Genomic DNA, 27,890 nt, shown 5'->3' with positions numbered 1-27,890 from the left:
ACAAGAGAAACTGATGTATAATAGACCAGTTTGTTTGTTTGTTTGTTTGTTTTGACAGGCAGAGTGGACAGTGAGAGAGAGAGACAGAGAGAAAGGTCTTCCTTTGCTGTTGGTTCACCCTCCAATGGCCGCCGCAGCCAGCGCGCTGCGGCCGGCGCACCGCGCTGATCCAATGGCAGGAGCCAGGTACCTAACCTGGTCTCCCATGGGGTGCAGGGCCCAAGGGCTTGGGCCATCCTCCACTGCACTCCCTGGCCACAGCAGAGAGCTGGCCTGGAGGAGGGGCAACCGGGACAGAATCCGGCACCCCGATCGGGACTAGAACCCGGTGTGCTGGCGCCGCAAGGCGGAGGATTAGCCTAGTGAGCCGTGGCGCCAGCCCAATAGACCAGTTTTTAACAAAACAGTGCTAAACAAAGCTCCTCCCATTTTGGCTTTCCTTCATGTTAGACAGTGTTTCTTCTACAATGCAAAGACTTGCATCCCATACAAAACAGTTGCTAACATTTTAGCAGCCCATTCTCATTGTTCTCCTCCTTCACAAGGCCAGCTTTGAGCCCTTCTCTGCAGCTGGCATGTGTTCTAAGCGTGGTGAAGGATGCCATGAAGAGAAGAGTGATCCCTGCCTGCAAGGTGCTTATAATCCAGTTGGGAAGTTAACAGCTCAAGTGAAAGAGCTGGAAAACATCCTGCTATCCTGTTAGCTTTGTGTTCTGTATAAGCCAATGAGATGCAGTTTATAAAGATTAATTACCATATCAAATGAAACAGAGAACGCTGCTACAGTATCACAGTAGGTAAGCCAGAAACAACAGCAGCAGTCTGCTTCCAAATGCACTATTAAGTATCTGTCAGCATTGGCACAGAGCAGGGAGGTTGATATTTCATCTATGACCAAGCCAAGGAGATGTTCATACCCAATGCTCTGCTAAGTGCTCAACTGGTCAATGAACTAAAGAAAAAATATTTTTATAGGAATCTAATGGTGCAGTTCCTGAATTTCTATAAATTCTTTTCTTCCTCTGTCAGGCAGGGTCCTTAACTGGGCTGCCATCAATAACCTGCAGCCATGAGTTCCGACGCCGATATGGCCATTTTTGGGGAGGCGGCCCCTTACCTCCGAAAGTCTGAAAAGGAGCGAATTGAAGCTCAGAACAAGCCTTTCGATGCCAAGTCATCAGTCTTTGTGGCGGACCCTAAGGAGTCCTTTGTGAAAGCGACAGTGCAGAGCAGGGAAGGGGGGAAAGTGACAGCCAAGACGGAAGCTGGAGCTGTGAGTAAAACATCTGGAGCTGATTACGCTGTAGGGGAGGGTAGTTGACATTTGCTTTCCTAACCTGGCCTCTCTTGCTTGATTGCATAGACTGTCACAGTTAAGGAGGACCAAGTCTTCCCCATGAACCCTCCCAAATATGACAAGATCGAGGACATGGCCATGATGACTCACTTGCACGAGCCCGCTGTGCTGTACAACCTCAAAGAGCGCTATGCAGCCTGGATGATCTACGTGAGTTCTTTCTCATTGACCATTCGCTCATGCAAGCAGCTGATATTTTTTGAAAGATGGTAGATGATTACAATGCCCATCAAATAATCGTACAATTTTCTGTGGGTTTCTTTTGGTGCAGACCTACTCAGGCCTGTTCTGTGTCACTGTCAACCCCTACAAGTGGCTGCCAGTGTACAACGCAGAGGTGGTGACGGCCTACCGAGGCAAAAAGCGTCAGGAGGCCCCACCCCACATCTTCTCCATCTCTGACAACGCCTACCAGTTCATGCTGACTGGTGAGTGGCTCAACCGGTTTTCACGTGTATTCTTTTTTTTTTTTAATTTATTTATTTTAAAGTCAGAGTTACATAGAGAGAGGGGAGGCAGAGAGAGAGAGGAGAAGTCTTCCATCTGATGGTTCACTCCCCAATTGGCCACAACAGCTGGAGCTGCGCCGATCCAAAGCCAGGAGCCAGGAGCTTCTTCTGGGTCTCCCGTGTGGGTGCAGGGGCCCAAGGACTTGGGCCATCTTCCACTGCTTTCTCAAGCCACAGCAGAGAGCTGGATCAGAAGTGGAGCAGCCGGGTCTCAAAAGGGCGCCCATATGGGATGCCGGCGCTTTAGGCCAGAATGTTAACCCACTGCGCCACAGTGCCGGCCCCGACATGTATTCTTTTACCACCCGTGTTCACAAAATGTTAGAGCCCAAACAACTTTTAGAAGTTACCTAATCCAACTCGTGACTGTTCGGGACTGGTCACTAAAGCACAGAAAGGTACATGTGCACTGTCAAATCTCAGCTCACCTGGGTCCACCTCCGAGATCTTACTGTAGCCTCTGCTCAACCTCTATCACGTTTACTTATAGTCACCTTGCCTGGAAACACATGATTTACTGTATATATTTCAGCAATAAGAGTAAGATTAAGTAACAGCTGAATCACATATTGTTCAAACAGAAATGAAAAATATGTGTTCAATCTTTATAGTGCCTCACTTTCTTGGTAATTGTGCCTTAAAGACTTTTAGAAGTACTGTCATTTCTTTATAGTCATCAGAATACTTCTCAGAGACAATAGTCTTCCCTTTAATTAAAATGTTTTGGGATACACACATATAAACAGAGGTTCTCCTTGCACCATTAAAAAGATTTTATTTTGATTTCTGTCTTATTTGATCTTTCAAATCAGAAGGCTGATCATACTTACGGTAGTAGTCTAGGGAACTAAGACCAAGAAATTTTTCCATTTACAAACTAAATTTTTTAAGATTTTATTTATTTATTATTTGAGAGGTAGAGTTACAGACAGTGAGAGGGAGAGACAGAGAGAAAGGTCTTCCTTCCATTGGTTCACTCCCCAAATGGCTGCAAGGGCCGGAGCTATGCCAATCTGAAGGCAGGATCCAGGTGCTTCTTCCTGGTCTCCCATGCAGGTGCAAGGGCCCAAGCACTTGGGCCATCCTCCACTGCCCTCCAGGCTACAGCAGAGAGCTGAACTGGAAGAGGAGCAGCTGGGACTAGAACCAGCGCCCATATGGGATGCTGGTGCCGCAGGCAGAGGATTAACCTACTTTGCCACAGTGTCAGCCCCACAAACTAAATCTTGACCTTGACTTGATTAGCACTATTGTAATCTAACAAACCACAGTCTAAACCCTTACCATACCATGCATCAGGCAGCTGACAGCATGCCATCAATGTCTACAAGGGGTATGCAAAAGAAAAATTCATGGAAAAATACATCTGATGAAAAAAGTACGCACGGAATTCAGATTTTTCTTGCACCAAAATAAACTTAGCTATTAATTCCATTTCCCATGAACTTTTTGAAGTACTCATGCACAGATGACAACTAGGACATGTGTCTGGCTTTGGTGTACACTGCTCCTTAGAATACAACAATAGAGGATACTGCCTGTGGTGAATTAAAGAATTTAAGATAAGACACTTTATGTTTTTAATCCCCAAACTAACAGGCTTAAGAACACCATGTATAACTTTATATAGTACAGTATGGCACTTATACATAAATGTCCTAAGTGTTTTCCTATAGAAAGTTTTGCTTCTACATACTGATACACATACTGATTGTCCACTGTTTTTCTTCTAGATCGGGAAAATCAGTCTATCTTGATCACGTATGTATTCTGAGACTTACTGGCATTTTATTCTCACTGGGAAAATGACAGACCAAAAGAAGAAATTAGTGCATGCCTTCTTACTAAAGCAGTGGCATGATCTAGAACTAGATATTGTTTTAGTCTCATTATAGGGTACAGATTGAGTCACAATGTAAAATAATAACAATGCTCCAAATAACGCACAGGACTTTTCCAGAAGCAGGACATGCAAAATGTCTTCCTGGAGCTTGGCCACAGTCCAATACAGGGCAGTGAGCAGCTTATAGACTTCTGAAGATAGAACATACTGGTAATATTGTCAGCGATGCATTTGTAAGACCTCACTAGGGAATGTCTGTCTTTGAAGATGTACCTGGAACCTCACCTCTAGTCTAAGGAAGCTAAAGAACTCATGTACATTTGCTACACAGTTGAGTTACTTTTCGGACCTGTGTGCTAGCCCAGGGCTCAGCACACAGAAAAGAACCTGGCAAGTTTGATGCACTCAAGAAATACATCCTAACCAAGTAACGAATAAATTTCTCTTCTTGTCAGTGCAAAGCAGCAGAAATGATCTGACCTATATGTAGGCTGAAGAGAAAGATCTAGAAAAGTATTTGCCAGAGATGGAAAAACCGATGCATGAAGTAGAAAATGCTGTTGGTGGGCGTAATTAATTTCATCTCTCAGAGTTTAACTTCTCACATGTGTTTGGTCTTCGGCAGCGGAGAATCTGGTGCAGGGAAGACTGTGAACACGAAGCGTGTCATCCAGTACTTTGCAACAATTGCAGTTACTGGGGACAAGAAGAAGGAGGAGGCTACCTCTGGCAAAATGCAGGTGAGTGTGATTGCCGTGCTTAATTGCCATGGAAAAATACAACTTATGATGTGTTTTGCTTGAATTTCATGTTCTGTCCGAGCTCCAGATATAAGGACTGTTTTTGCTTTTGCAGGGGACACTGGAGGATCAAATCATCAGCGCCAACCCTCTACTGGAGGCCTTTGGCAACGCCAAGACTGTGAGGAACGACAATTCCTCTCGCTTTGTAAGTCTCTCAGTGGTCACAGAAGGGCATTCTCTGTTCTTAGATGCCAGATAAAACATATCTGAATTGTTTCGATTGCATTTCACTTGCGTGTTTCAAGTTTAGCATGTAACATCATCTTTTTCACTTGCAAGGGTAAATTCATCAGGATCCACTTTGGTACCACAGGGAAACTGGCTTCTGCTGATATTGAAACATGTGAGTAGCAGAGCCTCCTAAATAGAATCCAAGAATGACAAATGATGATTTGAAGGAATACTTTGCAGCTCCTGCTGAGCCTGGAGTCTGTTGCCAAACATGCCATGTTAATGCCAGTCTTATCCATGGTTCACGGTGTGCATTACCCATTCCAGTCATGAGCTAATAATTCTGTAGGAACTGCCAGGAACTTTTAGGCTTGTCTGAATTATCCCAGCTTCAGAATGATTTCATTTTTTTCTAAGGAAAAAAAAAATAACCCTAGGGGCAAATGAATTGCCTATGGGTTGAGAATATATGATTATTTCCCGGTCTGTGCCCTGAAAATTGTCATTCTTAGTGGCCCCCCTACTACAGAGTGACAGGAGACCCTGGGGAGAGAGGACTCAGTTACAATCCAAATGTCAAAGATATTCCGTATAAGATATGAATACGTCTTATGCCAAGAATGTCTCACTTTCTTTCTAGATGTGCTAGGAGGAACAGGGACAGTGTGTGTAGAGATGTAATATGTGATGCCTCATAGGAACATTTAGCTGAAATCTCCAGGGGCCAGTAAGATTTAGCTAATGACCCCATGTTCCAAAATCTCCCCAGGCCACTTTCTATTTTTTCCCCTAATCTGATGTCTACTATCTATTGCAGATCTTCTGGAGAAGTCTAGAGTTACTTTCCAGCTAAAGGCAGAAAGAAGCTACCATATCTTTTATCAGATCATGTCTAACAAGAAGCCAGATCTAATTGGTAAGGGAGAACTTAAATTCACAGGCTAGAAGATAATCACTGTACTAATATCTTCTAATATAAAATGCATACCTTGAATTCTTTGTACCCAGAAATGCTCCTGATCACCACCAACCCATATGACTATGCCTTCGTCAGTCAAGGGGAGATCACAGTGCCCAGCATTGATGACCAAGAAGAGTTGATGGCCACAGATGTAAGTTACATGTGTATTTTTCTTAAAAATCCATTATATATGGGAGTAATAATACCAACCAACTGTAGGTATGATTAAGTAGTATAAATTCTTCTAAATAAGTTAGAGTCTTTTGTCTTGACTTTTGCTCTCTCATCTCTCTTGTAGAGTGCCATTGACATTTTGGGCTTCACTTCTGATGAGAGAGTCTCCATCTATAAGCTCACTGGGGCTGTGATGCATTATGGGAACATGAAATTCAAGCAAAAGCAACGTGAGGAGCAAGCTGAGCCAGATGGCACTGAAGGTACCAAACAAACCTCAGTCCGAGTTGAACAAGAGAATACAGATTTTTAAAACATTGAAAACTTATGTCTCCTTCACAGTCAAGTTTCTGACGGCAAAATTATTCCTAAACCAACTTTCTATAAAGTGATTTGCTCAATGCTCTGCCCCTATGAATGTGGTGCTCAGGTATGTCATGTTGGATGCTTGAATTATGTTTCCACAGTTGCTGACAAGGCAGCCTATCTGCAGAGTCTGAACTCTGCTGACCTGCTCAAAGCCCTCTGCTACCCCAGGGTCAAGGTCGGCAATGAATATGTCACCAAAGGCCAGACTGTGCAGCAAGTAAGTTCACGACCTCAATCAATCACACACATTTCAAGCTGTCAAGACATGTCTTTAACAACACCAACACATATTACTTTCTCCGTGAAGGTGTACAATGCAGTGGGCGCTCTGGCCAAAGCCGTCTACGAGAAGATGTTCCTGTGGATGGTCACCCGCATCAACCAGCAGCTGGACACCAAGCAGCCCAGGCAGTACTTCATCGGGGTCTTGGACATTGCAGGCTTTGAGATCTTTGATGTGAGTTAGTAGAAATTTAATAGCAGGAGAGTTTACAAACTTCATTGCTGCAGTCATGCATGGAAAGGGTCTACGAAAAACAGCTGCACTATAAATTTAACTGACACATGAAAGAGGAACACAGGACTGGAGAAGTGAATGAACTGGAATGTGGCAGACCTGGATTCAAACTCCAGCTCTGTCAGTTCCCAGAAGTGCGATAACGGGAATAGTATCTGAATATAATTCTTAGGCAAATTCAACTAGGACCTGTAGACAAAGCGTGCAGCATTCCAGATAACATGCTCACTTCAGATTTCTTTCTGCCAGTTACAAGATTTCTGAATTTAAAGCCCTTCACATAGTCCCAGAGCACCAGTATCAATGACATCAAATGACAGCAGGGAAGACAATGACATTTCAAAGACTTTGAGGTTCCTATCTGCCTAGTTAAGGGAAAGAAAATGTGTTTAAATTTAAGGATAACCTCTATAATACCTAGGTATAGAGGTCAGAAGTGGCATTGTAAATAAACTCCAATTTTTCTGCCCAAGAAAGAATATCTGTTAATATCTCAGGAATTCAGAGTACTAAAGTCCTTTACCTGACAGCAGTATGGCAGATGTATCTCATCTAGCAGTCATGTTTTTAAACCTTTCCTACACATGGAATGACGGAAACATGATGAAATTTCCTGAGATTTAGGAACAAGGGCACTTGCAGAAATTCACAAGCTGACATGGGGAAAGAGGAATTATCTGTCACTAAATAGGAACAGGAAGATTGATTCACCCTTTGTAAAATAAAAAAAAAGTAATAATAATGTAAACAGTTAACCTTTTTGGATTATTAAAAAACACCAGCTTTTTGGGATATAATCTGTATGCCATACGATTTATGTATTTAATGTACACAATTCAGTGGTTTTTCATACATTCACAGGTATAAACCTAAAACCTACTGAATTGTTACTACCCATTGCCCCCTCTCCCAGGCTGTGGGAACCATTACTATGCTTTCTCTCCCTGGTTTTGACTATTCTGGATGTTTTCCATGATAGAAGCATAAAATATGGGGTTATTTTGTGGCTTCTTTCACTTAGCGGGCATGCTGCAGAATTTCTTTGACTTTTGTGCATGGTGGTAACACTCTTACACAGGGACAACCTCAGTAGTGTTTTACATGTCCTGAGGAATAAAGCAGAGCATATCAACTCAAGTCTGCGAATGGGTACAAACACTGGCTCTGGTGTCAAAGTCTTAATGTCCACACCATGCCTTTTACAAGTATTGTCTTCCACAGGCTGCTTACGTTCTCTAATGGTGCTTTCTCGCCAAGAAGGGGACAAATAATATCACCTTAAAAATGTATCAGTGGGCAGTCAATGCAATAATTTATACAGAGCACTTAGCACAGTGTCTCTTATATAGCAAAGGATTGATACAATTTAGCTGCTGAATTTTTATTCCTATTATTAATAATAACACAGAGACCACAATGACTAAGGTATAACAAACATGGCTAGTTTTACAGCAGAATCATAGAAAGAAAAATCATTAGGAAACCTCTGATCAACAAAAACAGATACTGTAAGAACTCAACAGCTTTTTGTTGTAGAGGAATGCATCACTCAGAGCCTATTTCCTGGTGTTTAAGAGCAAATTCTGCCAAGTGCAGTGATGGCAAATATTTTGCAGCTGGCAGCAGCAAAAACAATATAAGAGGGAGTAAGGTGCTTGTTATGAGCAAGAGAAAACCATAGCATCTTAAGAGGGCAGTGAACCTAACTTCTGCGAAAAGCACTTTTGGAAGAGGAGCTTTCATTATGCATTGAAGATACATTTGTATTTCCCACTTATTTAGTTCAACAGCCTGGAGCAGCTGTGCATCAACTTCACCAACGAGAAACTGCAACAGTTTTTCAACCACCACATGTTCGTGCTGGAGCAGGAGGAGTACAAGAAGGAAGGCATTGAGTGGGAGTTCATTGACTTTGGGATGGACCTGGCTGCCTGCATTGAGCTCATTGAGAAGGTTTGCTTGCTTCTTTCAGACCACAGGTTATACCACTATACAGTACTTAAAATTAGAAAGTCTTGGTATAGTAATGATTGCTACTTGTAAACAAAATTCTTTGTTTTGCCAACTTTGAGGTAGGTATTCTGAATATTTTCTCTAGAGCCCAGAATACTACACTTACCCAGTTTGCAATGAAAATCTTACAGTTAAAGCCATCTTCCCTTATAAAACACAATACTGGCCAGAATATTGTTTTTTTCTTAAAGATTTATTTATTTATTTGAAAGTCAGAGTTACAGAGAAGGAGAAGCAGAGAGAGAGAGGAGAGAGAGAGAGAGAGAGAGAGAGAGAGAGAGAGGTATTCCATCCTCTGGTTCACTCCCCAGTTGGCCGCTATGGCCAGTGTGCTGCGGCCAGCACGCTGCTCTGATTCGAAGCCAGGAGCCAGGTGCTTCCTCCTGGTCTCCCATGCGGGTGCAGGGCCCAAGCACATGGGCCATCCTCCACTGCACTCCCGGGCCACAGCAGAGAGCTGGACTGGAAGAGGAGCAGCCGGGACTAGAATCTGGGGTGCCGGCGCTGCAGGCAGAGGATTAGCTTAGTGACCCGTGGCGCCGGCCTGAACCTGCATTTTTAACAAGTGATTTTTTTTTAAGATTTATTTATTGACTTGAAAGTCAGAATTACACACAGAGAGAAGGAGAGGCAGAAAAAGAGAGAGAGAGAGAGAGAGAGAGAGAGAGAGAGAGAAAGAGAGGTCTTCCAACCCCTGGTTCACTCCCTAATTGGCTGCAACGGCCGAAGCTGTGCAGATCCAATGCCAGGAGCCAGGAGCTTCTTCCGGGTCTCCCACGCAGGTGCAGGGAGGGGCCCAAGGACTTGGGCCATCTTCTACTGCTTTCCCAGGCCATAGCAGAGAGCTGGATCAGAAGTGGAGCAGCCAGGTCCATATGGGATGCCGGCACTGGAGGCAGCGGCTTTTCCCGCTACACCACAGTGCCGGCCCCTAACAAGTGATTCTTATAGCTAATTTTCAAGTCACACTGGGAGAAATATGTTCTAAGTCTTTGTGGATAAAGACAAACCCCATTAAAGCATAGCCCTTGTCAATCTTACTCTATCACATTTCAGAGTCTTACTCAGCACCTCGCTCTTGATAGGCACTCAGTTAAATTAATGACTTGTTGACCAAAATATTGGGTTTTCGTTAATTCCATAGAATTAGAAGATACATGGGATCATTAATGTCATTGATTATTTCTGTAAGCAGAAAGAACTCAAATGGCAAAAGTTTGTTTCTATTATTCCAGCCGATGGGCATCTTCTCCATCCTGGAAGAGGAGTGCATGTTCCCCAAGGCCACAGACACCTCCTTCAAGAACAAGCTGTATGAACAGCACCTGGGCAAGTCCAACAACTTCCAGAAGCCCAAGCCTGCCAAAGGCAAGGTGGAGGCCCACTTCTCGCTGGTGCACTACGCGGGCACCGTGGACTACAACATCACTGGCTGGCTGGACAAGAACAAGGACCCCCTGAATGAGACTGTGGTCGGGCTCTACCAGAAGTCTGCAATGAAGACTCTGGCCTTCCTCTTCACTGGGACAGCAGCTGCTGAAGCAGGTAATGTTTCACTTGAATTAATCATTTATCAGTGCATAAAACATAAACGGAGAAAGTGTGTCCTATGATTGCTTGTGCTTTCTTTGCTCCCCTCAGAGGGTGGTGGAAAGAAAGGTGGCAAGAAGAAGGGTTCTTCTTTCCAGACCGTGTCTGCTCTCTTCAGGGTAAACTTGTCTCTTTAATTATATTTCAGATACTAAATTTTATTCACTTGTGTAGGGAAGGAGAATTAATTTTGCAAAGATGCTAGATTCAGATGTGACTCAAAGAGATAAATCAGCCAATAGTAGCAGAACTGAGTGTGGGAAGTTCCTGGATAGTTTGGAAGAGATATTTTGCTATACAGAAGACACAAGAGTCAAGAGAGACGAAAATAAATCGCAGAAGTTGGCATCAGATGACCTCGAATGAGGTCATTTGAAACATGAAAGACTTCCATTGAGAAAGGGTTGATACAGCATGAGATTTGTTTGAGGCTTTGGGAGCCTCCAAGTAATTTATGTAGTTAAGTAAATATAGGTATAAAATGGAAATGACTAGATTTTGACAGCTTAAGATAGAAGAGTAGGGGTTACAGGAATTGCAATTGGAGGGTTAGTCAAGAGAAGAAAATAAGAATGGTAAATAGCTCTTTAAGAAATATTGGCTATTTCACCTCTAGTCTCATGTTCATAAGATTAGAGGTGAATCCCTGAAGTGTTAATTATTCTAAACAGCCAGGATTTCTACAGGATAAAAAACTTCACACTTGATAACATGGCTGGAGTTTTCTGCCTATTCCCAGAGAGAAACACTAAAATGTTACCTTCTGTGGGACCAGCAGGACACAGCTCTGTATCTATGATAAGAAACACACATGTGATAAAGAGGCAGGTACAATTTAAAGTTGGGGAAAGAAAGAAATAAGAGATGTGGAAGACATTAAATTAGTAGCAAAACTAGAACATATATCTAGGCAAAAGAGTATGGGTGGACTATTTCCATATGTTTGGAATATTATACTAAATTTACAACACATGACAGGAAACTCAACAGCAGTTAACTACCGCTTCAACAGCTAGTATAAAAATACATTGAAAACACACAAAAATAGAAAAACAGGAGGGCATGCTGGAGATACAGAAATTCCAGGGATAACTGAAAATTCAAATCTGGGTACTATTCATTAGAACTAACTCAATGCCATGGACCTAGATAATTATGTCTCTAAATATGAATGTACAAAAATAGTGTTTTTTAACCATGTCTTCCCATGGGTCCACAGGAGAATTTGAACAAGCTGATGACCAACCTGAGGAGCACTCACCCCCACTTTGTACGGTGCATCATCCCCAATGAAACTAAGACTCCTGGTAAGGCACTTCTGATAGCCACACGAGCCCCAGCGTGCTTGCTGTATTGCATGAAATGTGGCACGTGTGTTCTCTCTTTCAGGGGCCATGGAGCATGAACTGGTCCTGCACCAGCTGCGGTGCAACGGGGTGCTGGAGGGCATCCGCATCTGTAGGAAGGGCTTCCCAAGCAGAATCCTGTATGCTGACTTCAAGCAGAGGTCAGATAGTCTCACTGTGATTTACTTTAGGAGGATCTTGTTATTTTCATTTTTCTCTTAAAATTGATGAGAAGAGAAACAAAGTTAACTTTTCGTATGTATAGACAAGAAAAGTCTGAAGTCCTGTGAGTGTAATGAGAATAAAGGGGTAGATAACATTTATTGTTTATGTTAGACTACTATGTTGTTTCAGGAAAACTTCTTGTTGATGACAACAGCTACAAGTATTTCATTTATTTGTTTGGATTAAACAGATACAAGGTGCTGAATGCAAGTGCGATCCCTGAAGGGCAGTTCATTGACAGCAAGAAGGCTTCTGAGAAGCTCCTTGGGTCCATCGATGTTGACCACACCCAGTACAAATTTGGTCACACCAAGGTAAGATTCTCCACATCCCACCTGATGTGCGATCTCATCCCTGTCCCTTTGATCTTCATACAAAGTTTCTGATCTACAACTGCCCATGCACAGGTCTTTTTCAAAGCTGGTCTCCTGGGGCTCCTAGAGGAGATGCGAGATGACAAGCTGGCCCAGCTGATCACCAGAACACAGGCCATGTGCAGAGGGTTCCTGGCAAGAGTGGAGTACAAGAAGATGGTGGAGCGAAGGTATTCAAAAGGGCACTCTAATCAACCTTATCGGCCTAGGCCTTTTAACCCTGTTTCCTGTTACAATCTGACTTTAAACATCCCTGTCTCTATCACAGAGAGTCCATCTTCTGCATCCAGTACAACATCCGCGCCTTCATGAACGTCAAGCACTGGCCCTGGATGAAGCTGTATTTCAAGATCAAGCCTCTCCTTAAGAGTGCAGAGACGGAGAAGGAGATGGCCAACATGAAGGAAGAATTTGAGAAGACCAAAGAAAGCCTTGCAAAGGCCGAGGCCAAAAGAAAAGAGCTGGAAGAAAAAATGGTTGCTCTGATGCAAGAGAAAAATGACCTGCAACTCCAGGTTCAAGCTGTGAGTAGCAGAACCCATTTGTCCCAATTTGATGCTAAAATTTCAGCTGAGAGATCACTGTGGAACAGTCTACATTCCACCTAATTAAGAGACTCATTATCAATCTTTCCTGGTTCACACTTCACACTTCTTTTTGATGTTCTGTGAAATTTCACATACAGCATTACTGAAAACCATGGTGGGAGAATTCCTTGCTGTCAAGCAGGGGAAAATAGAAACATCTGACCCTTCCCCCTTCTTTTTTTTTCCTAGAAGGATATAGACAGGAAATAAGATGATTTCTGTTCCTTACTGAAAAATGCAATTAAGAGCAAAAGAAAGAACAATAATCAGTGACTGCAAAGGCGATATTAGGATGAAAACATGTCAACTTGAAAACAAAATTCTGAATTTTCCAAAAACAGTCTAGCAACTTTCTGCTCAAATTTATTTTATATAGTTTCTAGTACCTGAAAAATAGCATCATGGCAAGGATAGTGGTAAAGCTTTTTATAGATAATGCCTATTTTTATGCAAAGTATGAGAGAGAGGGTTGATGTCCTCATTCTGATGTCCCAATAAATACTTAGAGGCTTGAGAAATATTTTGTTCAAAGGCCATTGCCTAAGCCATTTTTGTAGCACAAATTACAAGAGAATTTGGTTGTCACCACCAAAATTAACAAAAGAAAAACTAAAAGCTACCCTTCAGTTCTCTGAATTCAGAGAAGAGAGTTAGTTGGTCTTACTGGGTCTATCGATTTTGGACACATAATTGCAAAATCTGAAGGAAAATGAATTGCAAATAACCAGGCTGGCACTGTGGGTCTAATGTACTTTGCATAGATGAGGGTTTTCTAGATTGAGAAGTTTATGATGCCATCAGGAATCAGAGAAAATTGAAGGGGTTACCTAAATTTCATGTAAGCAAACCCCCCTACCTTCACTACTGTATGATCTCCTTACAACAGTATTCCATCTACTCCCCATCTACTCTTAGCTCTTCTTAAGAGAAACAGGCTTGCTATTTCCACAAGCATTGCCATGTTCTGTGTTCCAGTCCATGTGGTTCTTCAAGGTCTCCTTAATCCCAAACTACTCTGTCACTGAGAATGCTTCCTTTTAAGTCACATTTCTAATATTACTCTTCCCTCCTAGCAACCTTCAAAATACTCTATTTTTTATGGGTTTTTCTAAGCGCTTCTGAAAATAATATCACATAAGGAAAATTGACTTGAAATTATAAATTATATGCCAACACGGTACATATAGCATACAGCAAATATAGCTGTATATAATTTCACCAAAAATTATGACTTAAATTCCTTTTTTCAATCTTCAGATTTTATAAGTGCCCAGTAAATATTTTCTGAATGGTGGAAAGCCAATGAAAATTAACCTGAGGCCCTGTAAAGTAACTTACTTGGTTTCACCTGAAAATGTCCTGGGAACTAAAATCTAAAAAATGTCTATTAACTCTTTTCAGGAAGCAGATAGCTTGGCTGATGCAGAGGAAAGGTGTGACCAGCTGATCAAAACCAAAATCCAGCTGGAGGCCAAGATCAAGGAGGTGACGGAGAGAGCCGAGGACGAGGAAGAGATCAATGCGGAGCTGACGGCCAAGAAGAGGAAACTGGAGGATGAGTGTTCAGAGCTGAAGAAAGACATTGATGACCTTGAGCTGACCCTGGCCAAGGTTGAAAAGGAGAAACATGCCACAGAGAACAAGGTATCAATCATATTCTTCTGTGCTACACTGAAGCTCTTCCACCCAACTAAGCTGCTTTATGGCATAGGTCTTCTCTTTCTTAACCCCTGTAGGTGAAAAACCTCACAGAAGAGATGGCAGGCCTGGATGAAACCATCGCTAAGCTGACCAAGGAGAAGAAAGCCCTCCAAGAGGCCCACCAACAGACCCTGGACGACCTGCAGGCAGAGGAAGACAAAGTCAACACCCTGACCAAGGCTAAAACCAAGCTAGAGCAGCAAGTGGATGATGTACGGTTAAAACTATATAAAAATAATTTTTTAAGTTTGTAACTAAGCAAGCATGAGTAGATATTCTCATGATGCATTAAGTAATTATCAGGCTCCTCCTATGAATAAGTTGCATAGAGCATCATCCCTGCTATAAAAGATATACACAAAAAAATAAAAACAATTGATAACAAAGCTGTGAGAAACAGATAATATAGGTAGAAGAAAATAAGAGAAAGCCAAGTTAGCATTTCCACCAAGAAAAGCTATAGCTACTGAACACGTCCTTAGCTAGGCTTGCAAGGCCATGGAAAGATATAAAAGAGAGAGGCATTCTAAGCAGAAAGCGGAGCAACAGCAAAGTTATAACTATCAATAAGGTTTTCTATCAAGGGAACAAAAGGAACTCTGAATAAGCAGCCTAGAAGATAAATTTGGCATTAAACATGACCTGATATCTAATAGAGAGCCCCCATGAAAGGAAAGCATTAACAAAATCACAGCTGGGAAATATTACCATGACATCCATCCCATGGGGTGAGATATTAATCACAATGGATTCCAGTGGGAAGATATAGTACATATGATACTTTGGTAGTAGTTCATGGTAATAATGTGATAATGAGGCATATTTCACCTTTTAAGTGGTGAATTCTTGAACTAGATAAATACCAGTAGAATAAATCTGCCTAATTCATAGAAAAATCAAAAGAGTTTGCTGGTTATATATGAATTAAAGTTTAACCTGGGACAAAAGGTGAGACCATTCCAGGAACCATAGTAATGAATAATTAACTTTTAGCTTGAAGGCTCTTTGGAACAAGAAAAGAAAATCCGGATGGACCTAGAAAGAGCCAAGAGAAAACTAGAGGGAGACCTAAAATTGGCACAAGAATCCACAATGGATATAGAAAACGACAAACAGCAACTTGATGAGAAACTCAAAAAGTAAGCAGTAAAGACAAAACTTTCATGAAGAGCTCAATGGGAATATTTCCCTGACTGACATAAAGTGCTTTTCTAACAGAAAAGAGTTTGAGATGAGCAATCTGCAAAGCAAGATTGAAGATGAACAGGCCCTCGCAATGCAGCTACAGAAGAAGATCAAGGAGTTACAGGTCAGTACTTGGTTTCCTTCAGTCTAACTCAACATGAAAACATGACTGACACAAAGAAGCTGAGTGTGTGCTTTCCTCTGTTCCCAGGCCCGCATTGAGGAGCTGGAGGAGGAAATCGAGGCAGAGCGGGCCTCCAGGGCCAAAGCAGAGAAGCAGCGCTCCGACCTCTCCCGGGAACTGGAGGAGATCAGCGAGCGGCTGGAAGAAGCCGGAGGGGCCACGTCTGCCCAGATCGAGATGAACAAGAAGCGGGAGGCTGAGTTCCAGAAAATGCGCAGGGACCTGGAGGAGGCCACGCTGCAGCACGAAGCCACGGCGGCCACGCTGCGGAAGAAGCACGCAGACAGCGTGGCCGAGCTCGGGGAGCAGATTGACAACCTGCAGCGGGTCAAGCAGAAGCTGGAGAAGGAGAAGAGCGAGCTGAAGATGGAGATTGATGACCTGGCCAGCAACATGGAGACCGTCTCCAAAGCCAAGGTACAGTCATGATTTAAGCTTCAAGGACTTCTGTAGGACAAGTGGGAGTGGCTCTCAATAATCATTAGTACCAGGTGATTCAAGTCAGGGGACACAGAAGGGGACCAGTCCTGGTGTGCTCACTCTATTTCAGAATAGCTGTAGTGAAATATTATGAAGAGTGAAAATATCAACTCTTTCAAATAAAAACAATTCAACAGTGCATCTTGAGAATTTTTTTGTAAAAGATCTATTCATTTATTTGAAAGGCAGAATGACAGAAAGGGAAGGAGAGGGAGGGGAAGACCGAGAGGGAGAGGAAGAGAGGGAGAGAGGGAAAGAAAGAGAGAGAATCTTTCATCTGCTGCTTCATTCTCCAAATGCCCACGCCAGGCAAGGCCAGGCTGATGCCAGGGGTCAGGAACTCCATCTGGTTCTCCCATGGTGTGGAAGGGACCCAAGCACTTGGGCCATCATCTGCTGCCTCCCAGGTGCAGTAGCAGGAAGCTGGATCAGAAGTAGAGGAGCCGGGATTGAAACCAACACTCTGATATGGGATTTGGGTGTCACAATGGTAGCTTCACCGGCTGTTCTGCAACACCTATCCTGCGTTTTGAGGTTTTTAAAGCACCTCACATTATGAGCTTTTTGTTTTCCCTTAAACACAACATATTTTACTTCTCAGAGACATATCATGAGATGAACTGGATGTGGTTATGATACTAAATTATTGTGACACAAAGGCAGTTCACAAGCAGTATGTTTGGACTATGTACCTTCTCACTGTTTCCTAACCTAAGGTCTCTGTTGCTTTCTCTTGTTTGTTAAGATAGCTTCTTCTCAAAATGAATGAAAACTGCAGCGCCTATGGAATGCTTGGGTCACTGGAACGTTCAACTTTCTCTGGTCTAAATACTTCCTTGAGACGCCTTCTCCCTCTTTGTGCACACAGGGCAACCTTGAAAAGATGTGCCGCACTCTGGAGGATCAAGTGAGTGAGCTGAAGACCAAGGAGGAGGAGCATCAGCGGCTGATCAATGACCTCAGTGCACAGAGAGCGCGCCTGCAGACGGAATCAGGTGGGATATTTGCCAGTGTTTTCCTTGGACGACAGCCAAACTTACCTTGGGTGGTTAATTTGTCTGAAAATTCTGCATTGAGTTATCTGAGATAATGTATTACCTTCCGGAAAACCCACTAATATAACACATAATTGATTCACTGACATGGAGCTACTTTCTTTCATATACCAGTATATATTTAGACAGACAGGCAGGCCCAAACCTTTTAACATTTTTATGCAGGTTTGGCTCTAACCAAGAAGTTGTCAAACACTTTTCAAAATGCTTTCATGAGCTATTTTTTACATTATTTTCTTCATTCGGCTGTGTAATGTTATCCTCATTTTTAAAAAATGACAGATTATGGTAGTGATAAAGTGACTTGTCCAAGAATGCGTACTCCAATCTTTTTCCTGAAGTCTTGCCAACACAGTCAAGTAGGGAAATAGCCAGGAACACAACCCGGCTGAGGCACATTCAAAAGGAGGCGTCTAGAAAATCGATTAGCCAAATTGGAAACTCTCCATATTTACTCTCCTTTTTCGACTGACTTGTCCAAAGTCATACCACCTCAAATTAGAGGTAATAAATAGAAATTATTTTCTGGGTCGTTTGGGATATGAAAATAATAGGCAGATGAAAGGACTGGAGAACTACTCTTTCATTCAAATATTGTTCTTTCTATAAAAAGCCTCAACATAAGGTTTTATTATTGTTAAGGAATTGGTCAGCACATTTCATGGAAAAGAAAAAAAATTACACTCTCAAGAGTGCCAAAATGCTCTCTTCTAATTTCTCTTCCTCAATACATGTTTACTTACAGAAACTTGGAAGTATGAAAAAAATATAATGTGATGCTTAATAAATGACAAAGAAATAAGGTTTCCAGATAATCTGCTTAATAATGGTACTGAAAAGTTTTCCTACTTTTCTAATGTAATCTAGTGTATTCTTTGAATTATCAAAGAGTTGAAAACAAATTTAAATGCCCGTTAGTTTGGAAACTGATCAGGTATCCAGAAACCCGACTCACTGAGTGATGGAAGGACACTTAGTGATTTTTTAATATAAAAATGTTTCCAGGGCTTTTTTTTGAACATCATTTCCACTTACAGAGGCAATTACTCAAAGTCTCTTATAAGATAAATTCTTTCTTTCAAGTTTTCTACAAGATAAATTCTTTGTTTCAATCAATGTTCAATGAAAAGTAAACTAGACCAACACTATTGATTTAGATAAACAGCCTGGTATATTCAACTTTGATTTGCATTTCTTTCCACATTTCTTTATCAATTTCAACTGTGGTCAGATAATATTAACTATCAAATAATATTAACTATCACCCCAAATCTTTCATGTTGTTCATAAGCAAATAATCTACCCCAAAGTTTTCCTGTCTTCGTTTGCAAAGGTTTGCTCATGGGGGTTGAAGTAGATGTTGGTGGTTTGTTGTAATCTACACTCTATATTACGTTCAAACCTGGCCCCCAATCTCTGCTCCAGCATTTACTGCAGAGCTTTCATTTCCAAAGTCAGGCTGAGTTTTCTGCCTCTTGGTCGTTACAGGTGAATTTTCACGCCAGCTAGATGAAAAAGACTCATTAGTTTCTCAGCTCTCAAGAGGCAAACAAGCCTTCACACAACAGATTGAGGAGCTGAAAAGGCAGCTTGAAGAGGAGATAAAGGTCAGCCCAACTTGTTGTCTTTATGTCTGCTTTTGTGGTTGTCTTTGCCTACTTTTATAGATTTTCTTCTGATATATCTATCTATAAAATTAAGTCACCAATCTATGTTCTCAGGCCAAGAGTGCCCTGGCCCACGCCCTGCAGTCAGCCCGCCATGACTGTGACCTGCTGCGGGAGCAGTATGAGGAGGAGCAGGAAGCCAAGGCCGAGCTGCAGAGGGCAATGTCCAAGGCCAACAGTGAGGTTGCCCAGTGGAGGACCAAATACGAGACGGACGCCATCCAGCGCACGGAGGAGCTGGAGGAGGCCAAGTATGTTCTGGACATAGTTAAAATGGAAATATCTCTGTTAACAATCGAACAAGAAAGGAAACCTTGTTTTATAAAGGACTCATTATTCAATGCACTTCAAAAATTCAAGACTGAATTGTGGTGTGGGCGGAAATCTGGACAGTAGAAAGTTTAAGGTCAGAGTCAATCGTCTGTGTATAATGCACGGCTGTGTTGCTGGAATTCACGTTTTGGTGGATGCCTCAGAAGAGATTCTGAGAGGGGCTCTCAAAAGAAAATTTACATCAACTTGGGAAAGCTTTTTTAGTAGCAGATTCATGAAAGACTGGCAAATAAGGAATATAATTAAACAAAGTCAAGCACGTTTCATTCATCTAACATTTGAGTCCTTACTGTGTGACAGCCTACAAGAACATAAAAAGACCATAAGGATTAAAATTAAGTGGAGACACAGACATAAACAGTGATGCAAGGTATATAGTGATATTTTGTAAGAGAGGCATAAACCAGCTACCCTGAAGTGTAAAATGCTGGTTCATGCTTATCATAGACGGCCTCAGAGCTTGACTATGAAGTATAGCAATGCTGAAATTTGGTTTCCAGTGTTTGGAAGTAGGACAATGGGAATGAGTTAACACCATATCAGATTTATAAAACAAGTCTGATTAGCAAAGTGTTAAAGAAGTATGACTCACGTGTACCAGCTCTGAAACTGCCAACTCTGCCCATGGCCGTTCGCCCCTATTGTCCATGTTTCACTTTGCAGGAAGAAGCTGGCCCAGCGTCTGCAGGATGCTGAGGAACACGTGGAAGCTGTGAACGCCAAATGTGCTTCCCTTGAGAAGACGAAGCAGCGGCTGCAGAATGAGGTGGAGGACCTCATGATTGACGTGGAGAGGACAAACGCTGCCTGCGCAGCGCTGGACAAGAAGCAAAGGAACTTCGACAAGGTATTCTGCAAAGTTTCTGCTTAGGCATTCAACATGATTGACAACAGCCTCCACACTCCATGCATCTTATTCAGACCACCTGAGGGCTGTTCCCACTAGCTTTCGCTCCACTGGCAAGTGTATGTGTAAGGCAGGGGTTCACTTCCTGTGGTTTCTATTCTTCCTGTTCACAATTATTTTTCAATCCCAGATCACCTCAGCCGTGCTTAAGAGCTGCCAAAATAGATGGCTTTCAACCCATCCGACTTTCTCCACTAACCTTCCTGACGTTCCATGTCCTTTAGATCCTGGCTGAATGGAAACACAAGTATGAAGAAACTCACGCTGAACTTGAAGCCTCACAGAAGGAGTCCCGCTCCCTCAGCACAGAACTGTTCAAGGTTAAGAATGCTTATGAGGAATCTTTAGACCAACTTGAAACCTTGAAGCGGGAAAATAAGAATTTGCAACGTGAGTAGGTTTTCTGTGTGTTCTTCAACAAAAGACGTGGTAAACGGTTTTCCCTCTCTGGACATGTTTTTCTATTTCTGTTCACCAACAGAGGAGATTTCTGACCTCACGGAGCAGATTGCAGAAGGAGGGAAACGTATCCATGAGCTGGAAAAAGTAAAGAAGCAAGTTGAGCAGGAGAAGTCAGAACTTCAAGCTGCGTTAGAGGAGGCAGAGGTAGAGTCTTTGTTGTATGTGCTAAAACAATTATAGGAAGCATTAGATTCTACTGGGTGCAAGGATTAGTGAATTAAAAGAAGTGAAAAATAATTTTTAGTCTGTGTACTAAGTATGAGGATGGAAACTTTACTAGGCACAGCAGCAATGTAACTATATGGCAGGAATGGTGCTAGACACTGGGAAAACAAAGATGAGTAAGTAGAGGGCCCTATTCTCAAGGGCAGAATCTAACTGGATGGACAGAAGCATACAAAACCAACAATAACACATTGTTGAAATTTCTCTAACAGTAGGCTAACGATGTACAGCCATGCCCCACAAAGCACTATTTCAGTAAATAATGAACCAAATATACAATAGTGCTCCCATATGAGTATAACGGAGATGAGAAATTCTTATTGCACAGTATTTTTACCATGCCTTTTCTATGTTTAGATATACAAACACCACAGTGTTACAGTATTCACAACAGGAACATGCCATCCAGGATTGTAGACTAGGAACAACAGTCTATACCATTTAGCCTACAGATGTAGGGTGCTATGAACTCTAGATCATGCTAGCGCCCTCTATGATGATTGCACAACGACAAATTGTCCAGTGATGCATTTCTCAAAATATATTCTATCTAATGATCCATTTCTCAGACCATATTCCTGTTGTCATTCAACATGACTATACTCTGGCAGTACAGGGGTATAACCAACTCTTATTTCTAGAAATCTACACACTTCCATTCCCTTGATAACATCACCTCTTTTTCTCATGAAGGCGTCTCTTGAACACGAAGAGGGGAAGATCCTGCGCATCCAGCTTGAGCTGAACCAGGTCAAGTCTGAGATCGACAGGAAAATTGCTGAGAAGGACGAGGAAATTGACCAGCTCAAGAGAAACCACATCAGGGTGGTGGAGTCGATGCAGAGCACGCTGGATGCGGAGATCAGGAGCAGGAACGACGCCATCAGGATCAAGAAGAAGATGGAGGGAGACCTCAATGAGATGGAGATCCAGCTGAACCACGCCAACCGCATGGCTGCCGAGGCCCTGAGGAACTACAGGAACACCCAGGGCGTCCTCAAGGTAAACGGTCCAAGAGGTGCCCAGGATGGAGGGAGGGCGGCAGCCCTGAGAACACGGTGTCTCAAAGACTGTCCACTCCACAGGACACCCAGCTGCACCTGGACGATGCTCTCCGCGGCCAGGAGGACCTGAAGGAGCAGCTGGCCATGGTGGAGCGCAGGGCCAACCTGCTGCAGGCTGAGATTGAGGAGCTGCGGGCCACGCTGGAGCAGACGGAGAGGAGCAGGAAAGTCGCAGAACAAGAGCTCCTGGATGCCAGTGAACGCGTGCAGCTCCTCCATACTCAGGTGTGTATAATAATACAACAGGAAACTGTACAAAGGAATGAAAATGAAATTCTTGCTGAAATCTTGGTGTTATTTACAAATTTTTCACAATGCATAATGGAGAATAAAATTTCAAGTAAATTTTTGACTAACAATATTTTATCTGAATTGTGACAACAACTTAATTGTCTTTTAAAAATAATTCTCAACTCAGATGACTTATGGGACAAGAGGGATGCCAATTGGTTAATTTAATTAATCAGTTTGTGAATTCATTGGAATATCAGGCATCCTAATTTTGCTGTCATATACTTAATGCTTCTAAATTTGTTATTTTAACCAGAACACCAGCCTGATCAACACCAAGAAGAAGCTGGAGACAGACATCTCCCAAATCCAGGGAGAGATGGAGGACATTGTCCAGGAAGCCCGCAACGCAGAGGAGAAGGCCAAGAAGGCCATCACCGATGTGAGCATAGGGCAACACCCTGGGCGGTCAGACTTGGGTCATGACATGCTCTCTCCCCTCTCTTAACTCAATCTGTTTTACTGCTGGGTAGGCGGCCATGATGGCAGAGGAGCTGAAGAAGGAGCAGGACACCAGTGCCCACCTGGAGCGCATGAAGAAGAACATGGAGCAGACGGTCAAGGACCTGCAGCACCGCCTGGATGAGGCCGAGCAGCTGGCACTCAAGGGTGGCAAGAAGCAGATCCAGAAGCTGGAGGCCAGGGTGGGTCTTCAGACCAGCATGAATTTCCATCTCACCCTGATCCAGTGCACAATTTTGAATACCTAACACTGCTAGATAGTAGGGGGCATGCTGAGATGATGGAGAGAGATTCCCTGCTGCCTGAGAGCTTATAATGGGGTAACTGGACAAGGGCGTCAAAAACTGTGTACAAAACAGAGTAAAAAGTAGAGATTCATCGAGTGAATGGAAAATGTGCACATCTGTATGATATCCATCTTATTCCAGGTACGTGAACTTGAAGCAGAAGTTGAAAGTGAGCAGAAGCGCAATGTCGAGGCTGTCAAAGGTCTACGCAAACATGAGAGAAGAGTAAAGGAACTCACTTACCAAGTAAGGAAAATAACCTGTCTAGGTTTTCACCCAATCTGTAAGAGACTAAAGCCATATATACAGTATATGAAACTCACCCTTTAAAATATTTCAGACTGAGGAAGACCGTAAGAACGTTCTCAGGCTCCAGGACCTGGTGGATAAACTGCAAGCCAAGGTGAAATCTTACAAGAGACAAGCTGAGGAAGCGGTGAGTCCAGCACCTCTGGGGGAGACAGGGCAGCCTCTGGTTCTCACATGTGACCAGGCCAATTTAATTAAAGGGATAAAAGAAAAGATGAGTAAGTGAGAAAGAATGAAAAGAAAGCAACTGAATCAAGGTCTGAGAATGAGAAGAAACCAACCACTTGATGGACTAGGGGAAAATGTTCTAGGGAGGGGCAGAGAAAATGCAAAGCTTTTGAGTGGAAAAGGTCTAGTTTAAGGCACAGAAGGAATCGGGAAAAGAGCAGTATAGATGGAGATAAGAGCTAAGTGAGAGGCTGATCAGAAGCTCTCCTGGGAAACACTAACAAGTTAAGATTTTATCCCAAGTACAGTGGAGTGCTGAGAAGCCAGGGGAGTGTTGTAAGCTGAATCAGCCATGATCTGATTTATATTTTGTGAGAGTATCCTGGCTACTCTATGGAGGAAAGATTATTGGATAACACAGGTGGGTGCTGGGAGACATGTTGGGAAGTTTTCCAGGTGGTTTTGGGGCTTGGATTAGGATAGTAATGGAGCAAAGAGACAGAAATGCTAAGATTCAACATATATTTTGGAGGCAGAAACTACAAGATATGCTAGTAATTTGCATGTGATATGAAAGAAAGTAAATCAAGGGTAGTTCATCAAGTTTATAGCTTGATGAATGATGTAACACTCACTACAATGGGAAAGGAAAGATCAGATTTGCAGAGCAAGAAGGAAATAGTGATTTTGTTTTGAATAAATGAAGTGTGAAAAACCATTATATATGCAAGTGAAAATGTCAAGTCAATAGCTTAATCTAAGAGTCTGAGACTCAGAAGGTCTTGGTTATGTTCCAGCCAACAGGTTCTTGGCACTCCACCTTATCTCATATGTTCCAGCCAACAGGTTCTTGGCACTCCACCTTATCTCATTTCCCCATCCTGTGGCTTTTCTGAAATCGTTATCAAATGGTGTCACAAGAGTGGTGCTCTATTCACTGGTGGTTTTGTTTTCCCCTGCACTGCAGGTCTGAGAAAAGAGATGAGGGGGAGAGAGAGCGACAGAGAGAGGGAGAGGGTGAGAGCGCGAGAAAGCGAGAGGGCGAGAGGGCAGAGGATGAGGGAGAGAGAGAGAACACACACATGGTCCTCACACTCACACCTGGACTTCCTCTAGCTCCTTACTTTCCTCTTATGTGAGAGGAAGATCCGAGGTTTTCCTCAAGCTATAGTATCTAGTGATTCTAAGCTTTAGGAAAGTTCTCACTTTGAATGCCAGATTTTGCATGGTTCTTAAGGAGACTTTGAAAAAGAATGATTACTGGAGACTAAACCAGAATGGGCTTCCTAAAGTTCTCTGCTGTATATTCAAGCATGACCAGAGGACAAACTATTTTTGGAAGCACTAAACATATTTAATTTCTAAATTCCATTAAGTGGCAATAATTTGGACTCAAGTAGCAATAATTTATAGTTAAGGCTAATAGTTTGGTATAATATCGATTGCCTATATTCATTTTTAAAAGGCTTGGTTTCATTCTCTAGATTCTTAAAAAAATAAGCAAAGCTGGACACCTAGCACACTTAGTAGCAGCTCTAAAATGTTTAGCTGTTCTAGAAGTTCAGAGACAAATGTCATTTGTGTTTCCTTGTTATCTACAAATTCACGAAGCCTAAGAAGACTTAACACACACACACACACACACACACAACCCTCTAGGTTTGTTTTTTTTTTTTTAATTTATTACAATGAAACACCTTTAAATAAAATAAAATTTAAGACCCATTGACTTGAGAATCTAGGAATTCTAAATGTTTTTCCTCATAAACACATTTCCATTCACAGGAGGAACAATCCAATGTCAACCTCTCCAAATTCCGCAAGCTCCAGCACGAGCTGGAGGAGGCCGAGGAGAGGGCTGACATTGCTGAGTCCCAGGTCAACAAACTGCGCGTGAAGAGCCGGGAAGTTCACACGAAGGTCATAAGTGAAGAGTGATCCATCCACATGCTGGAAAGTGACCAAAGAAATGCACAAAATGTGAAACTCTTTGTCACTCTGTTTTGTACTTATGATTTTGGGAGATAAAAAATTTATCTGCCAAGAATTTGTGAGTCTCTTTTTCTCCTGCATGTCAAATTAGCTTTTAATGCGCAAAAAAAAAAAAAAAAAAAAAAAAAGGAAAGAAAAAGAACAATAATCTTCTTACATATTACAGAAAAGTGGTTGGTCAAGATTAAAACATGAGAGAGAACAGCTAGGCCATGTCCAGTGAGTGCTGCCCTCCTTAAACTACCCCTATGGGAAACAGATGAAACCCAGAGGAATTCCGTAGGCATAAAGAACATGGGGCGTTTGATAAACCTCACTTGGCAGAATATCATTTAGTTAGTGGAATTATAGATTTTCTTCATAAATAGAAAGAACATTCACAATAGGAAATATTTCATCCTAAGATGGAGTAAAAATAAGTTGAAACACTAATTATCTACATAAAAGAAAAAGTAAAAAATTGAGATCAAATGCTGTCAAGATATTTAAAATGCAAACTCTTCACATTAACAACTGAGTTGGGATTATGATCCCTTGAGAGGGAAATACGCTCTGAGGTTTGATTCTTGTTAACGATATGAGATTATCCATTTTTTTGTCATCTGTAAATGCTTAGGTGTTTCTGTGCCTCCTCCAGGGTTTCCACATTAGAATGCTAAAGAGGAGGTAAGAATGAATATATTCCTGGTATTTGTCCTATTTTCTTGGAACTGTCTGTATCTTATAAAGCTTTCCTCTCAGTACTTTTGATAGCAATAGGTCAATATTTTTTTAAAGTCAGTTCCCTACTCTCATTATTTTACACTTAGATTTCTATACAGTGCTTTTGTATAGTGCTATGGCAATTATTATCATCATTGCTATACTGGTATTACTACCACAAGTTTACATGGGCTAAGGGTAATGTGGACCTTCTATCCATAGTCATTTTTAATAGTAAGCCAGTAAAATAGCAAGTAGCTTGTCTGTCAGGAATATAATAAAGATGTTGTGGGAACAGTACAGACTATTTAAAAGGAACAATATATAATTAAATATTTTGATTATATCATTAAATGGGTTAAATTATCCAGGTCTATACAACAGGACGCCAGCTCCTGAGGAAGATTCTATCTGGGTTGTCACGTACTACCACTTATTTTCCATTGATCATTGGAGACAACTACTTAATCTTTAGAGTAATTTAAAAGCACTTTTTAACAATTATTAATATCCAATTATCTGTTAAATGTTACAAGCTAATATTACAATTCCATACTGCTCTTTCACCTGGTTTTTGACTTCATGAGAATGTACAGAGGTTAAGTGAAGAGGAGAGGGAGGAAGGGTCTGATCATGGCAGCAAATCTGAGTGGTATCTTCCACTTGACAGTGACCCTCCTAGGAAACAAGAGATCTCTTTTGCCCTTTGGAACATTCCCCCCACAACCTGCTTATCTGCCTCCTCTTGATAACAATATTCTCCTGGGAGCCCTCTTAAGAGATGACCATTATCCTCTCATGTTTTTAGAACTCCTTAGTTTTATTTCTCTCAATCCTCATTATTGTTTATCCTCGTGTAGAGGGACCTTTTATCTTTGAGGTTCATACTACTTAGCCATTCCACATACCTATTTTTGACATATGACTTTTCATTCATTAAAAATTTTGGCACCTGCCTTCTCTCTCCACCCAACTCTTACCAGTTTCTTGGAGATTTCTATGTCCATATAAATGATTCATCCAACATATTGATTCTACCTTTATTATCTTCTCTGTCACTCTACATCTTCCATAATACCACTCTAGAAAATATCATCAAAATTACCCAAGCTTCAAAGTCATTAAATCAAACACCTCATTATTGACTCTGTAGGTAGCTTGTTGGATTATTCCAAACATAAAAATTTTCAACCCCACTGACATCTGCAGTATTCAAACTCTTTTACTTTTTCCATTTCCATCAGCCTGTTTGTCTTCCAAATCAAGCAAAAAATTCATAACCTATCTTTATGTCCAATTTCTTCACAACTTCCTAAACTTCTTTGCCATTCTCTACCCCATCACACCTGAGTGGAAAGATACCAAATATGAAAGTGTCCAGCAATATACTTCTCAATGTTTCAAAGAAAATGGTAATATTATTAACTCACACTTTGTCTTCAGTACTGGACTTAAGCTAAACTTGCTGTATGATTCTCTTTATTTCTATTTTAAGTCTTATCCACATTCCTTAAACCTCTGTTTTCCTCTTTGTCCTTAACAAATGACTTCACACTCTTCTTAAAAGAAAAAAAAAA

The 27,890-nt window shown here is 41.8% G+C and overlaps 2 protein-coding genes and 1 long non-coding RNA gene across 3 annotated transcripts in view; 1 reads left to right on the top strand and 2 right to left on the bottom strand.

The window, feature by feature from the left end:
• The window catches only part of LOC138846212 (uncharacterized), a 115,956-nt gene extending 95,786 nt beyond the window's left edge, over positions 1-20,170 (bottom strand). The window contains exon 1 of the transcript XR_011383668.1: positions 20,037-20,170. The gene's annotated coding sequence lies outside the window, so the exon portion shown is untranslated. The remainder of the gene's footprint in view (positions 1-20,036) is intronic.
• MYH1 (myosin heavy chain 1) lies at positions 1,079-25,661 on the top strand (the record flags this gene model as incomplete). The annotated part of the gene is given in 40 exon segments (NM_001109816.1): positions 1,079-1,273; positions 1,364-1,507; positions 1,629-1,785; positions 3,600-3,627; positions 4,335-4,449; positions 4,565-4,657; positions 4,792-4,855; positions 5,501-5,599; positions 5,692-5,795; positions 5,943-6,081; positions 6,286-6,404; positions 6,495-6,644; positions 8,487-8,657; positions 9,953-10,262; positions 10,359-10,426; positions 11,527-11,558; positions 11,561-11,571; positions 11,573-11,614; positions 11,697-11,814; positions 12,069-12,192; positions 12,286-12,422; positions 12,521-12,776; positions 14,241-14,483; positions 14,576-14,752; positions 15,534-15,679; positions 15,759-15,849; positions 15,937-16,326; positions 17,258-17,384; positions 18,933-19,051; positions 19,166-19,362; positions 20,108-20,291; positions 20,576-20,741; positions 20,833-20,957; positions 21,732-22,040; positions 22,124-22,327; positions 22,650-22,775; positions 22,867-23,037; positions 23,284-23,388; positions 23,483-23,578; positions 25,405-25,661. Coding segments are annotated over 40 exon segments (5,805 nt in total), but the record flags the coding sequence as incomplete, so codon positions are not given.
• Positions 23,946-27,890, bottom strand: LOC138846213 (uncharacterized). The gene is made up of 2 exons (XR_011383669.1): positions 24,482-27,890; positions 23,946-24,439 (listed from the first exon to the last, which is right to left on the bottom strand). It is a non-coding gene; the product is annotated as an uncharacterized lncRNA (long non-coding RNA).

The sequence above is a fragment of the Oryctolagus cuniculus genome, chromosome 17, assembly GCF_964237555.1.
Source record: "Oryctolagus cuniculus chromosome 17, mOryCun1.1, whole genome shotgun sequence".
Lineage (NCBI taxonomy): Eukaryota > Metazoa > Chordata > Mammalia > Lagomorpha > Leporidae > Oryctolagus > Oryctolagus cuniculus.
This window is presented reverse-complemented; position numbering and strand designations above follow the sequence as displayed.